A 14,445-nucleotide genomic window follows, 5' to 3' on the forward strand; every position below is an offset into this window, starting at 1 on the left:
TTGAAGTACACAAAAATTCAGGATTCTTATAAATGCAGAAAGAAACTTATGCTTTTGCCTTGGCAATACTGATGTCTTGAGCAGTTATAGGGAGGAGAGACGCTGTGTGGAGACAAGCCTTTGGCTGCTAGTTATTTTCTCAGTTGTATCACGTGGTGTTTGCACACTGGGACAACGTGGTGTCTTCTCAAGCCCCAAGTGCAGGGTGTGAGTGAATTTGTGTAATTGTTTTTGCCAAAAGGAGGCATGTTAGTTCTCTGGCTCTGCGTCAACTTCTCTTTTCTTTCTGAAAGATGAAAGATTTTTTTTCTTTTCCAAAGTACAGACAGCTGTATTAAATGAGCTTGTTAGTTAACTTGGAACTTTGGAACTTCAGCTGAAGGAGCTGTACTGTCACAGACATGATTAGAGAGACTGTGCTGTGAGTGTAAACTACTTCAGAACAAGCTCTTGCCATTCTCAAGGAGAGGCACTTTGTGTTTAAACTCCTGTTGTGCCTTAAACTTTTTGTGCTCATAGCTGGGACTCCCTCTTAGAATCCATGTACACTTGTAGAAGCAGAAAAGCTGTAAAAAGGGAAGGAAACAATCACTCACTCACTCACTCACTCACTCATCCAAAACTTCCTGTTTCATTTCAGGGACTTTCTGCCACGTGGATCTGGCATCGTAACCAGGCGCCCACTGGTCCTTCAGCTGGTAAATGCCAGCACGGGTATGTGAGCTCCCTTCCCCTGTGTGCCCAGCTGGATTACTGTCTTAATCAGGAAGCTCTTATTTGGTCACTGGAGAAAATAAATAAGAATTTTTCCCGAGGAAAAATGACCTGCAGCCTTTTTGCCTGTTTAACATCTAATGCATTAAGTGTTCAGAAGCAAAATTCTTCTTAATGTTTTTCTTTTTTAATTTTAATTTATTAGTCAAGGCTCCATGCACACACGTCATAATTTTCCTTTACCTATGCAGCTGTGACTCTTATAAGTGGGTGAGACCTAAAAGCCAGACAACCCTGCTGAAAATGTAGTGAATTAAGGGGGTGAAGCTGTTGGGCTCAATTGAATTATCTCAGGGGTTGACCATATAAATGTCACAGCAGTAACTACTGTTCCAACCTGCAAACTTTGTTGGGAAAGGCCCTTGCCAGACTTCATCCCTTCAATTGTTTTTTGTTCTGTTGTGCTTCAGGATGTGATGCTTTCATCATGCTTCTGAGTGTTTCTCTGATTTTGGTGAGTATTTCTGACTCTGCTTCTATTTGAATAGAATATGGCGAGTTCCTACACTGCAAAGGAAAGAAATTCACCGATTTTGAGGAGGTTCGTTTGGAAATTGAGGCTGAAACAGATCGTGTTACTGGCTCCAACAAAGGGATTTCCCCCGTGCCCATCAATCTCCGAGTCTACTCTCCCCATGGTGAGTCCTAGTGCAGAGGGACCAGCTATTCTAGAAGGCTCTGCAGTCCATTGTGAACTGAAAACAAAGTACTGTCTTCCCCTCCTGTTCAGTGTAGTGTATGTGGAAGGACTTTGAGGGCACAGTTTTCCTAATCAGTGTGAAAACAAGTGATTTGAAGGAAAGGTGTTGAGATCATTGACAATCACAGTAGAAACAACCTGCAACAAGTTCTTACTGACCCTTAACAAGAAGGGAATAAAAAGCTTTGTGTGCTTTTGTGTATGCATCTCTTATCCCTATGATACATTGGGGTCACTTTAACTACAGGTTGTACTTAAAGACCAGAACTTTCTTACCTTAACAATCTCTTGTGCTAACTCTTGTGTCCTGTGTCTAGTCCTGAACCTGACCTTGGTGGACCTGCCGGGTATGACAAAAGTCCCTGTAGGGGATCAGCCCCCTGACATCGAGTTCCAGATCCGAGACATGCTCATGCAGTTTGTCACCAAAGAGAACTGCCTCATCTTGGCAGTATCCCCAGCCAACTCTGATTTGGCCAATTCTGATGCCCTGAAGATTGCAAAGGAGGTGGATCCTCAAGGTAAATGTCTCCTAATTTATCCTGGCATTACTGGACAGTGGCCTGATTTTCCTTTGGTTGTGATTAGCCCAATAGCTGTGGCTCCTTTCTGTTGCCTTGGGATGTGTCTTCACCAACAAACGTTCTTTTGAGAGGTATTAGTGAGTGTTAACAGTTGCTGTAGTAGAAATTTTGTTACTCCCCTTTTCTTCATTTGTCTAAGCCCCATTTCTGAACAGTTAAAGGATTTACTTTCCTTTAATCATTTGCATTTGGCCTAGAAAGAACTAGGAAAATATGTACTAAAATCCTTTTCTGCTGTGGCATAGCTTGTGCATTCAGCAGGATACAACTGACAGCTGATCTTGGATTTTTTGTCTGTTTTGCTCTTGTGGTCTCTTGTACATGATGGGAGCGAGCTGTAATGTGTGACTTTAAGAGCCCTTGTGTAGCTAAGTTGGGCAATCTGTAAGCTGTGTGAACAGAGGAAAATAATACATGAGTTGTTTGCTGATCAGGTATGTTTGTGGTTCTTTTCTATAGGCCAACGCACCATTGGGGTCATCACCAAGCTGGATCTTATGGATGAAGGAACTGATGCACGAGATGTATTAGAAAACAAATTGCTTCCCCTCCGTAGGGGTATGTTTCCTCATGCTTTGTCCATGATTTCCTTCCTCTCTTTTCCCTGTGTGAGGTGTCCTGGCCTCATCCTCTTCCTCCAGTGCATCCCCTTCCTATAACATCTTATAACTTTTGGTTAAACTATCTCTGCTCCAACCTAGAAGTGAGAAAGGTTGGGGAACAGGGCTCAGTCATGCTGTTAACAGGAACTTTTTAGGTATTTATACCTTGATATATAGTCCTAGCAGAAACACAGCCTTATGCTCTTATTTTTACTATCTCTTTCCTCCTTTCATTAAGGCACACTGTGAAAGATGTCTAAAACACTTCCCTCGCTGCCATAATAAAGAGATTAAATAATTCTGGGCTGTGGTACTTGCTATGACCACTGTGCTAAGGACTCATAAAAGGAGAGCCTAAAATAAATGAGACTGGAGTGTGCTTTGTGCTAGGGGAGCAGTAATAAATAAGTTAATTCTCTGTTCCATACTCATTTTTGTCCTACATACCAAAATATCAGAACCTGAGCCATTCAAGGAAATTCTGATTTTAAACTCTTCCAATTGCTCTTAATAATGTGTTACCACTAGAATTCCCCTTTTGTAAGGCTGCTGGCTGAGTAACTGCCTTCTCAAGTCTGAGTTTTATTTACATCCTTGAAATCCTCTGATCTCTCACAGGTTACATTGGTGTGGTCAACAGAAGTCAGAAGGACATAGATGGCAAGAAGGACATTCAGGCAGCTCTGGCTGCAGAGAGAAAGTTTTTCCTCTCCCACCCAGCCTACAGACACATGGCTGATCGCATGGGAACCCCCTTCCTGCAGAAAGTACTGAACCAGGTACTGTCCACAGTCAAGAGCTGTGCCCATGGTGTCACTGGCTGTGAAACACACAGAGGCCAATAATGGAGCTTGCACACCAAAGACAGAGCACTGATTTATCCTTTCACTTTCAAATTCACTAGTTGGTTTGTGGTATATACACTACCAGGATGAGAAGTCTTTCTGGCTAAGTTAAAAGGTACCTTCTAAATTCTAGTGATTTCTGTACCTAGCAATATTTATGTGATAATGCTGGTAGTCATTTCCCATCTATTGAGGCTGTCTTATCTCTGTTTTTCATACAGTAGGAATTTTCTTTTGCTTCCCTCTCTGGTCCCTTGAAATACTCTCTGAAGTGAAGGGAGTCTCTTTCATATTTCTCCTTATTCAAATATTCATCTTTAAACTGGAATTTCCCACAAAGTTGTGCTTTGTGGAAACCCTCTTATTACAGCCTCATGAGTGGTTTTGTGTCCTTCTGTCTTGCCTTTTCATTCTTTTTTTTTTCTTTTTTGAAAAAAGGCTTCACCACCAAATTGGGTGTCAATGGTGTGCTAATCTGAAGGCAGAATAGCCTTTACCCTCAAGTAAAAAGCAAATGCTAATACTTGTATATGAAATTTTTTCGTTTGAGTCAGTTTGGTTTGTGTTTTGTACCAGACTAGAAGGTAAACTGAAGGGCAAGAGTAGAGAGGGGCAATAGGCAGGAGTTAAGGAAGGGGAATACCTTCAGCTCATAACTGGGCATTTGTCCTGGGATAGAAATTTTGTTAAAACCACACGGAAGAATTGAACACAGAGAGGAGCTTTCAATTTTTTTTGTAGTGTGGAGGCAGCAAACTCTTCCCAGTAACTACCTAGAGGTTTATTGTCATCTTTAACTTTCTTCTTGTGCAGCAATTGACCAACCACATCCGTGACACACTGCCAGGGCTGCGGAACAAGCTCCAGAGCCAGCTCCTCTCCATTGAGAAGGAGGTGGAGGAGTACAAGAACTTTCGCCCTGATGACCCCGCTCGCAAGACCAAAGCTCTGCTTCAGTAAGTGGCCTCAGTATCCCTGCCTGGAAAGGACTGCTCAGCAATGAATTCCACTTCATGCTCTTGGTTTTCTTTCAGGATGGTCCAGCAGTTTGCTGTGGACTTTGAGAAACGCATTGAAGGCTCTGGAGACCAAATTGACACCTATGAGCTGTCAGGAGGAGCTCGGATCAACCGCATCTTCCATGAGCGTTTCCCCTTCGAGCTGGTGAAGGTACTGCTTCCCCATGCTGCTGAGACACACTTTTTGTTTCCTGTTGTATGTTACTACTTCTGTCTGTCTCCTTACTCCTCTTGCTATATTAAATCAGTGGAGTTTTTTCTTCAGCTACTTTGTTTCATGATTTTCCCTTTTATCACCTTTTTTCACTTGTTTTTCTCCTTTATTGGGACCTTCCCATAGTCCTGACTTTCCCCCCTGTCCCTGTTCTTCTGACAGAACTTAACTTTCTCTGAGGTAAATGATGATATTGTTTGGGCTTGATTCCTAAATGCTAAATTGAGTGTGAAAGATCACTTTAACACAACCAATGGTAAATCAATGACTGAATGCCCTCACAGATAAGTTATGTCAAAACTACTATGATGGAATTTCATATAGAAACGATGGTGCTGGAACTCAAACTTCCTTGATCCTGAGCATCAGACTAGATCTAAAGCTGGAATCATAGATACCTAAGAAGCAGGAAAAAGAATTGTAGGTGTACCTGGGATTACTTCTGTCTGTCCCAGATCAGTGGTCTAGAGGTGGGAAAGGTGTAGAAACTGTACTCCCCTCTTAACAGTGGAAACGGGATTCTTACTGAAAGACGATTTTCTTGGATGGTGAAGTACACTAACCTAATCAGGAAGGGTACTGAAATTTTTTAATGTCAGTTGGAACAAACTTGAGAGCCACATCTTTCTGCTTCAGTATTTTTTGCATTTGGCTTCCTTTTCTTCATATTTGAATAGGATGAGGCCTTTCTAGTGAAACAAGTAGCCTTCCCTGTGTTAGATTTACAATTCACACAAAATGTTTTATCCATTTGTGGTGTTCACTGAAAAAGCAGCTGCCAAGATCTCATGCTAAGTGTTGTGATGCAAATCAATTTGCTTTAGAAAGCCATCTAACACTTCAGTCCTAGTCTTTATCTCAAAGAAGCTCCTTAAGAGCAGCTGGGCCAACTGTAAATGGAGACCCTTAGCTATTCGTGTGTGTCCAGGGTGTCCTGCTTTGGCCACAGCAGTTTTGTGGCTGGACTCTGTATCCAACACTTGAGCTAATACCTCATGTGTCACATGGTAGTGCTGGCATGAGACTTCTCTGCAAAGTCTGCTGCTGTGTCCTGCTGTGCAAATCAGCGTCAGAAAGTTTCTGATGGAATTCTCTCCTGGTGCAGATGGAGTTTGATGAGAAGGAGCTGCGGCGGGAGATCAGCTATGCTATCAAGAACATCCACGGTATCAGGCACGTATCACACACTAGGCAGAGCTCTGGCTGAAAAGCCTTGTAAATACTTCTAGACCTTCCAGATGGAGTTGAAGACTTCAGAGGTACGGTAGGTCGGCCAAAGGGAGGGATAACCTCTGTCTTGAATCTGAGAATAGGGACAATCATTCAAGTGAGTTTGCTTTCTTTTCCCATGTGGGAGTCACAGAAGCCTAAAAGGTAAATGCCTGGGTGACTTGACACGTTTTCCATCCTTCTTGGGCCTTTACATATGAAAGGGTAGGAAGATGGATGCAACTCCATACTACTCCTTTGTTTAGTTAAAACTAAAATGATTTTCTCACTAACCAGCAGTTAGTTGTTCAAAACAGAGCCCCTCCTCCCCTAGAGATCTGAGGGAGCACTGGTGTGCCCATCACCAGGGTCCCACTGGCCCCACATACTTAGCTAACAGGTGTGTGTTCCCTTCAGTGTGAAGGTGAGTTGTCAGAAAATTCAGCCCTGAGACCCTGAGTTGTGCTGCTCTTGGGAAGGTGCCTGTTGGAGCCCTTCTGCACACAGGGATGTGAACAAACACTGACCTAGATTTATTTTCATTCCTTTCTCTTGGTCAGTCACCAGATGAACTTGATAAAGGGTACCAGATGTGTCAGTGTCCTAACCATTAATAAAATCTTCCAGAGCAGGCCTCATCACTGTGGAGGGGTCAGCCCCTGCCACCCTTAGGCTGAGGTAAAATGGTGGCCTGGCTATGGCTGTCTAGATAAAATCCATTTTGCCCTCAGCACCTCCTTCCATGCAAGTGCCAAGCATCCCTTGTTTTTCATGAACTTCAGTCAGGACTTGTTGAGGGGATGTGACACTTCCCAGCCCAAATGTCCCGGGTTTTGATGATGCTGGTGCCTGCTCCAAGATGTGTGTGTAACGCTGTGACATTCTCCTTGCCCCTTCTCCCCTTCCTGCCTTGTCTTGTCCCTACCCTGGGTGTTTAGAACCGGTCTCTTCACACCTGACATGGCCTTTGAGACCATTGTGAAAAAGCAGGTGAAGAAGATTAAAGAACCTTGCCTGAAATGCGTGGACATGGTCATTTCGGAGTTAATCAATACTGTTAGACAGTGCACCAAGAAGGTAACCAGAGGCAGCATGGAGTTGGCACCTTCCACCTGCTCACTGGCTGCGGCGCAGCATCGTGACCTGGGCAGGGACTTGCCTGCAGCCACACTTGGTGTTTTCACCACCTCCTCAGCATGACTAGACCTGAGCAGAGCCAGCCTGGAGCGATCCAGCCAACAAGCCAAACAGAAAGGTCCTGCTCCCTGAATCTTTTACAGCTCAGGCATGCTGCAGATGTCCTGGCCACCCCTTTGTAGTATGACTCCTAGTTCCTTTGAAAACCAAGGGTATTTCTCTATGGCTACATTTTTCTTTAAAATTATTATCTGGGTTTATTTTTGAAGCCAGAGACTGGGATTTAAATTCTGTGCCCTCTGTTCTTGTAGAAGTGAGAGGATTAATCCCAGAGTTGCCCTTGGGGGATTTGTGGGGCGGAAATTTAGAGCTACAGCACTTACAGATGTGGGAAACGTTCCTGTGGTGTTTGGCTTGGATTCTGGCTGGTTTGGTCCGTATCCTGATCTGGAATAGCAGCACATGGCTGAGAAGAAGCAAGTTAGAAATGTTCATCAGCCTCTGGGGTCCATCTGCGCTCTCTCTCAAGAGAGAGAGCATCAGGCTTTGCCCTTTGGGATCCATACTGGTATTTTTTGTGGTCAAGGGTGGGAACCTTCCTTGATTCTGCCCTTTGGATGTGGCAGCTCTTATTTTTGAGGTTGGGGTTGAAAGAGAGCAAGATAAGATGACTTGTGCCATTCTTCTCAGCCATGACTTGCTGCTTCAGGCAGGGCTGGGTGCTGGTGAAAAGGCACCTCAGTTAGGATTAGGTGGGCACTGGAGACTGGAATCGCCACTGGCTATTCAGGTGCAGGTAAATGGGCACTGCAGGAGGTTTCCACAGAGTCTGACCCCCTCTCAGCAAGGGTGGGGACAGGTGCCCAGGTGGTGACACTTGCCATCCCTTGCACAAGTGCCTGGTCCTTAGGGCCAAGAGCCTCTGCAGAAGGGCCCAGGTGTGCAGACACATGCTTTGCCCCCCAGGACAGACTGGGAGAGCAAAGTGGATGCAGTGAGAGGTTGCTCAGGTTTCTAGAGTGCTGGAGGAGCTTCCTTTTTCTGTCCTGCTGTCCTCTCTTGGGGTGTGTGACTGTGGGAAGCACCCAGAAAATTGCCATTAGAGCCTGTTGACAGGTAAGCACAGGCCCTCGGGCTGCCAAGTATCCAGAGTCACCTGCTAACTGGATCAGAAGGGCCCTCCTTTTTCATGCCCTCTGAAGCTTCTTTTGATTTGTTCTTCATCCATCAGTTGCTATTAAAACTGCCCATTGATTCTTTGTCATTGCATTCTTTCCTTCACTTCTTATTTCTTACTTCATTGTTTCTTTTTCATTGCTCTTTTTACTGACAATTTTAGGAAAAAACCCTCTGTTCTGAAGACAACAGTTCCTCAAGTGATCAGGTGGTGGGTACAATAGGGTGGGAAATACGGGAGGAGAAAACACCACATGGATGGAGGGGAAATGTCACAGATTCAGGAATAAAGGATCCCATTTCAGCTTGGATCCTACTGCAAGGTGTTCATGGTTGACTTCAGTTCTAGTTGTTCTGTGTGTGCTCTGGTAGCCATGGTTACAATTTTGTATATGAAGAAACAAAATACTGTCACTCAGGTGATACTCAGGAATTGTAAGGGACTAATTTTTGTAAAAAATCAGACTTCCTCTGAAGTCTGGTGGGGGAAACAGAATAATTTGAGCTTACCTGGGCAACTGGGTTAGTAGGAAGCCTCTGCTGGGTCAGAGGATGTGAACTGAACTCTGGAAATGCTCTTGCTTTGCTCAGAGGGGGCATTGTTGGCACCTGCAGAGAGACCCTTGGGTGAATCCAAATCCTGTAACATATTCCAACTCTTTGATGCTTAAAAGGCAGAGTGGTTGTACTTCCCCTAATATGTGTTTGAAGAGTGCTTTAATACTGGTGTTGCTTGGGGACTTGCAGGTGTTATCCACAGAGATGTAAAAGATGAGGTGAAGGAGTAAATATCTGATCTACATTAAGTGGTGGTTATTTATAGCCATCCTAGGATTTGGTGTTAGCTGCAGGCACCACAGGTGTGGTTATAAACTGCAGCTTTGGAAAAGCAAGATGCTATTCCCTGAAAGCACTGGAAAAGTACTAATGGCCCATGCACAGACAAGTAACTCAGATTGTGTAACAAAGAGCATCCAGTAGAAGCTCTGAAGTGTTAAAAGAAGTGCTGAAAAACTTTTTTGGGTGCAGTAATCTTGAATTGGATTGATCTTGGCTATTATTTAGTAACTTTAGTTTCTGTTCACTTTCTGTTTTTCCTGAGTGGACCCATTGAGAGCACAGACCACAAAATACCAGTGGAAATTAATAGTTCCTTATAGATCACAGCAGGCCTATGTTGGGTCTGATGCTGCATGTATAATGGATGCTTTGTATAGCTGTGGATGTCCTGTAGCACATTTGCATTTTCCTAAATACTGGGTACATCTATTCTTACTGAGGAAGCTGATGTTGCAGGGAAGGCAGGTGAGATGAAATATGTTCTGTAAGTGGAGTGGTTTGCCTGAATCCCTGAAACTGAGACACATCCGTTCAGTTCTGCCAAAGCAAGATGCAAGTGACAGACCCTCTGCAGATCTTAGCCTGGGTCCTGTTCAGGCTTCCTGCAGCTGGAATAAGGAAAATTTGGAAGGGGATATAACTATGGCGGGAAGGAAAGGGAAATGAGATAAAGAGAAATGGTGAACCTCTAGGAAAAGAGGCAGTGGCTCACTGGCAAGAAATTTTGTCTTGAAATCCAAAGAAGCTTTCCTTCAGGAAGTGATCACTTGATCCCTGGGGGCTCCATTCATTCATCTTGCTATTGACAGCTCACCATTTCACTGGCCCAGCTGCTCCTACCTCATTCCCCTTTTGACACTTCCATTTGCCTGTAGACTCTCCTGATACTTGGCAGTGCACAGGCCCCATAGCAATGCTCACCTGGTTCAGTAAGCTAATGGAATGAACCAAAATCTCACTTCTCATTTTGCCTTGTGTTTTCTCTCTTCTCCCTCTTCCTTCCTTCTTCCTTCCTCCTTCCTGCTCTTTCTCTGCTTTGCTTTCTTCTTCCTCGTTGCTTCCTCCCACCCCTCCCCTGCCATGCAGAACGGGTCTCTTCACGCCTGACCTCGCTTTTGAAGCCATAGTGAAAAAGCAGGTGCAGAAGTTGAAGGAGCCAAGTCTGAAGTGTGTGGATATGGTAGTGAGTGAGCTCACATCCACCATCAGAAAGTGTAGCGAAAAGGTAAAGAAACAAAAAATTGAAGAAAGGTCAATGCCCATCCCCTTCCCACACACTTCCATGCTGTTTCGCCACACACACACACCCACCAGGAACTCCAGCAAATCTAGAGAGAGAAAATTGATATAACAATGCATCTAGAGGAGAGCAGCAACCTGCAGGTACAGGAGCAGTTTAAAGGCAGGTCAAGGGGAGTGGGTGACAACTGATGGGATCTTTAGCTGAGCAGTGAGCTGGGACCCAGTGGGTTATTCTGGCTTAACCTTTTCCTCTGCCTAGCTCAGTGTGGATCAAACCAGTTTACTGTGCCACTGCCTGCACATTAGGAACTTCTTAGTGGTTATTTCTGGGACCTCCTTAAATCCAGGTACCCTAGAAAAAGATAAAAAAACAGAAAAAGACCTCCCACCGCCACAGCATGAGTGGTCTGCAGTGCATATCGAGCCATCACATCTACAAAACAGCAATTGATTAAAGGTTTGAGGTGCAAAATGTTCTGCAAGAGACATTCAGAGTTCCAAAAGGCTTTGAGAAAAGCTTTTCCAGGCATTGCACCCTCTGCATCATTCTCCTGCTGATTTCTCACTCCATGGACTATGCTCAGGGGGAAGTAGTGTGATGCTTTTCCTTGCTTGCCGTGAACCACAGGAGGTGAAGCCTGAGGGCAGCAGCAGGTGGAGAGTGACAGGGAAGGTGTCAAATACTTCCTGGAGGCTGGGGCAGGAGTGGCTTTGATTCCCGGGCTGGTTCCCTCCAGGAGAGGGCACCACATGCCTCCTTTAAAAAAAAGGCAGATGTGGCAATTGGTGTTAAAACTTACCAGCGAGGGGCCAGAAAGATGTGGCACAGCAGAAGTGTGCTCTGGAAACTGAGCTGGAAAGGACTGATTCATGGACTATTTTAGGACTTGGAAATTACAGTTTCCTTCTTCCAGGGTAACAGCCAGACTCACCAGCATTTTGGTGAGCCCTAAGTTGGGAAGGAAGAGAAGATCATAATTGATGTGAGTTCAGAGTGAGGGCGAAAGATGAGTTAATAAGGTCTGGCTCACTAAGGAATGCAGAGCTCATTGCCACTACTGTAAGGACACGTCTTTGACATGCCCCAAGCTCTGCCCAGTCTATTTCTTGAGGAGTCCTGCTGTTGCCATATTGTGTGGTCTGATGTGATGAGGCAGAGTAACTCCTTCCCAGCCTATTTCTAATTGGATTTTTTATTTTGACGGGTGTGATTGCTTGTACTGTGTTCTGTATCCAGCTGGTGATGTCTGCTCTGGGTGGGGAGAAAGAAGCATGATGATAGAAACCCCAAGGGTGTTGAATTCTAATTTCTCTATTGGACCGTGTCCTTCGAGTGGCTGGATACCCACTTGCTCTGTGGATTTTTAATCTGTGATGTGATGGACGAACCTGTGAGGATATTCCAAGGTGATGCAACCTGGGTAATCCTGTAAGGAAGGTGATAGTGACACTGTAGGAGACTAATGGCTATGGTTAAAGCCAGAGAGCCCAGGGAGGCAGATGTTAGATGTAAAATAACTGCCAGAATGAAAACATGTAGCAGTAGTACTGGAAGAAAAAAGGAAGACTTTAGTAATGTTTTGAGTCAAATGTCTGCGTGTAGTGAGAAGGTTAATCTTGCCTGTACCTCCCTCTGAAAGAGTAGAAAGAAAGAAAAGGCCACTTAAGGATTGCAGCTGGACTGAGATGGTTTCTGATGGCATAAGGTAGTAACAGCACAGGGACATTAGTTAATTTGCAATATTTATTTTGCATGTTATAGCTCTAACTGCTTGACATGGACAAGAGCATGTGCTATTAGGGGAAGCATCTGGAAAAGGCTACTTTAGGACTGATGCTAATTGTAAGGTAATACCCAGCCTGCCGTGTTGTGGACTGATGCTGCATCTGAAAAGATGACAAAAAACTTTAAATTCACCAGGAGTCCTGCAAGGCTTCTGGAAAAGAAGGCTGCTTGGGCTAACACCTCTTGAATTAGCTTAACAGTCCTGTAGCCTTGGTTTGTTGCTGTCCTGAACTGTTGTGTGTTACTGTTTATGTTCTCTCACAATTATTTCATTTCACCCCAGATGGTGAAGAAATCATTGTATGTACAGTTGATAAAGCTGTATAGATTGAGTATTACGAGACTCTCAAAGAACACAGAAGGTGACAAACCCATCTGTGTTCACAGTACAGTTTTCCTGTATGAAAAGTTGATTATTTCTTGACTATTAGACAAAGTTGAGGGGTGAAGTAGATGGCCATTAACAGCTGTCCTGTGACTGGCTTGATTCTGAGCTGCTTGCTATTGGAGAATAGCTCCAAAAGCAACAAAAAGCTGGTATAAGCATGCTCCCTTATATTTAGAAGAATATTGTTCTAGCTAGTGTTTTTCCAAAAGCAGGAGCCTTCTGTGCCAGACTGCACTGCAGTGTCTCACAAGTGCAGGAAAGTCTTGCAAGTCAGCAGCCCTTCAGCTGAAGGTTGATCTCTGGTGTGCTGGCAAGGACTCGTAGCATCTGCAAAGAGGGGAACTAAGGAGCATTGGGACAAATTGCTTTTCAAAGAGGGCTGTAAGCTTGTATTTTGATTGAACAGGAAAATGATGCTAAAGCAGGATCGAAACCCCACTGAGCTGGGACACGATCCCAGGCTGACAGACTTTACCCCTCGAAGGGTCGCCTGCTCTCCTGTCTTTCAGAGTCATGGCATTTCTGGGTGCTGTTTGTCCTGCTGGTGATAACTCTTGCCCCTCTATACCCTGTTGCATGTTCCTTGGTGGTGTGACATCATGTGGCTTATTTATCCTCTTTCCTTGCCCACCCTTGCTGCTCCTGTGCATGCTTGGGGTCAGAAGCTCCTGCATGGGGACCAATGCTGCCAATTTATTTTTGCACATGGATGTTGCTGGATGAGCTGGGTTCTGGATAAACCACTACTTGTTTTGCACTTTGAACTGGTTGGGACAGGGATGGTGGAGGGGGGGTTTCATGTGGTTTTTGTTTGACTGTGTTTGTTGTTGTTGTTTTTTTAATTTGAAGCAAAGAAGCTGAGACTTGCTTAAAGTTTTCCAACTTCCTGTTTTTCTGTTTGACATAACTTGCCCATCTATCCTTTGCCAATCCCCCAAAGGAAACAGGAAGCTTTCCCTGTCTGTCTCTGAAGCAACCAGCTGCCTGAACCAAGAGATCATGGAGAACACCCAGTTTTTGCTTTCAAGACAAGGTGGTACTGGGGAACACTAATTCCACTTTTTTCTTGCCTCCGTGGCCTTCAAAAACAAACCACGCATTTAAAAATAGTGTCAAATCTAGTCCAAATTCCAGTTCTAGGCTATTGCAACTTGCTTGACTGCAAGGGGGCTCAAAGGGTTTGAAACTATTTGTTGGCAGATGTTAGGAATATTGGTGGTGGTTAGTGTGGGATCTAGCTTCCAGAAGTGATGCTGCACATTTTGAGACTGCTCCTTGTAGCATGTTATAATTATGTGTTCAAAACAAAAGGGCAAACCGATTTAAGAAGCTGCTTTCATAAACTGGAGGAACAAAACAAATGCAGTACATGTCTTGGGCAAATGAGATTTTCTTTTTATACAACTCCTTGAGCATGTATAAAAGACTGATATTGGGAAATACTATTTGGCATCTTAGTAAAATTTGAAGTAATATTAAAACAGGGAAGATAGTTTCACAGGGGATAAGTGATGTAGGGAAGGAGGGACTGGATTCTGGATCTAGAGGATTAATTTCATTTCAGGCTTGACCTGAGATGCAACAGTGGCTGCTGTAGGAATCACTAGAGGTTTATGACTCTAGGCAGGAAGGCAGATGATGTGTGAAACCCAGAGGACTTTAAAGGTGTTAATTCTAGAAGTGTAACTCAGGTATGATCTCTCTAGATAATCATCCTTTGAATCACAGCTACCAGAGTCCTTCTGCTTCTCAGTGTGGGCAGGAAAGGACTCGCTCCTCAGTAATGTGGTGAAAAATGTGCTGAAGATGCAATGTGAACATAGAGCTCAGCTATGTAGTCCTGCCCCAGCACAGTGGAGAACAGGTAGAAGCAGCTGGATGCCCAGAGCACGGTGTTTCTTGGAGACATGAACCCTTGAGCGGGTCAGA

At 44.4% G+C, this 14,445-nt stretch overlaps 1 protein-coding gene across 7 annotated transcripts in view; it reads left to right on the plus strand.

Moving 5' to 3' along the window:
• Positions 1-14,445, plus strand: part of DNM1 (dynamin 1) — a 71,812-nt gene that overhangs the window by 22,918 nt on the left and 34,449 nt on the right. For 5 of the 7 annotated variants that reach the window (XM_088177258.1, XM_088177259.1, XM_088177261.1 and 2 more), the window contains exons 2-10: positions 641-714; positions 1,263-1,412; positions 1,792-1,995; positions 2,518-2,616; positions 3,279-3,439; positions 4,319-4,461; positions 4,540-4,675; positions 5,844-5,911; positions 6,886-7,024. In XM_088177258.1, the coding sequence (XP_088033384.1) occupies positions 641-714; positions 1,263-1,412; positions 1,792-1,995; positions 2,518-2,616; positions 3,279-3,439; positions 4,319-4,461; positions 4,540-4,675; positions 5,844-5,911; positions 6,886-7,024 (1,174 nt within the window). Of the gene's footprint in view, positions 1-640; positions 715-1,262; positions 1,413-1,791; positions 1,996-2,517; positions 2,617-3,278; positions 3,440-4,318; positions 4,462-4,539; positions 4,676-5,843; positions 5,912-6,885; positions 7,025-10,186; positions 10,326-14,445 lie in introns of all 7 variants that reach the window. The other 2 variants (XM_088177257.1, XM_088177262.1) reach the window with 1 other exon arrangement.

This window comes from Sturnus vulgaris, chromosome 22 (assembly GCF_052056855.1).
Source record: "Sturnus vulgaris isolate bStuVul1 chromosome 22, bStuVul1.hap1, whole genome shotgun sequence".
In the NCBI taxonomy this organism is placed as follows: domain Eukaryota; kingdom Metazoa; phylum Chordata; class Aves; order Passeriformes; family Sturnidae; genus Sturnus; species Sturnus vulgaris.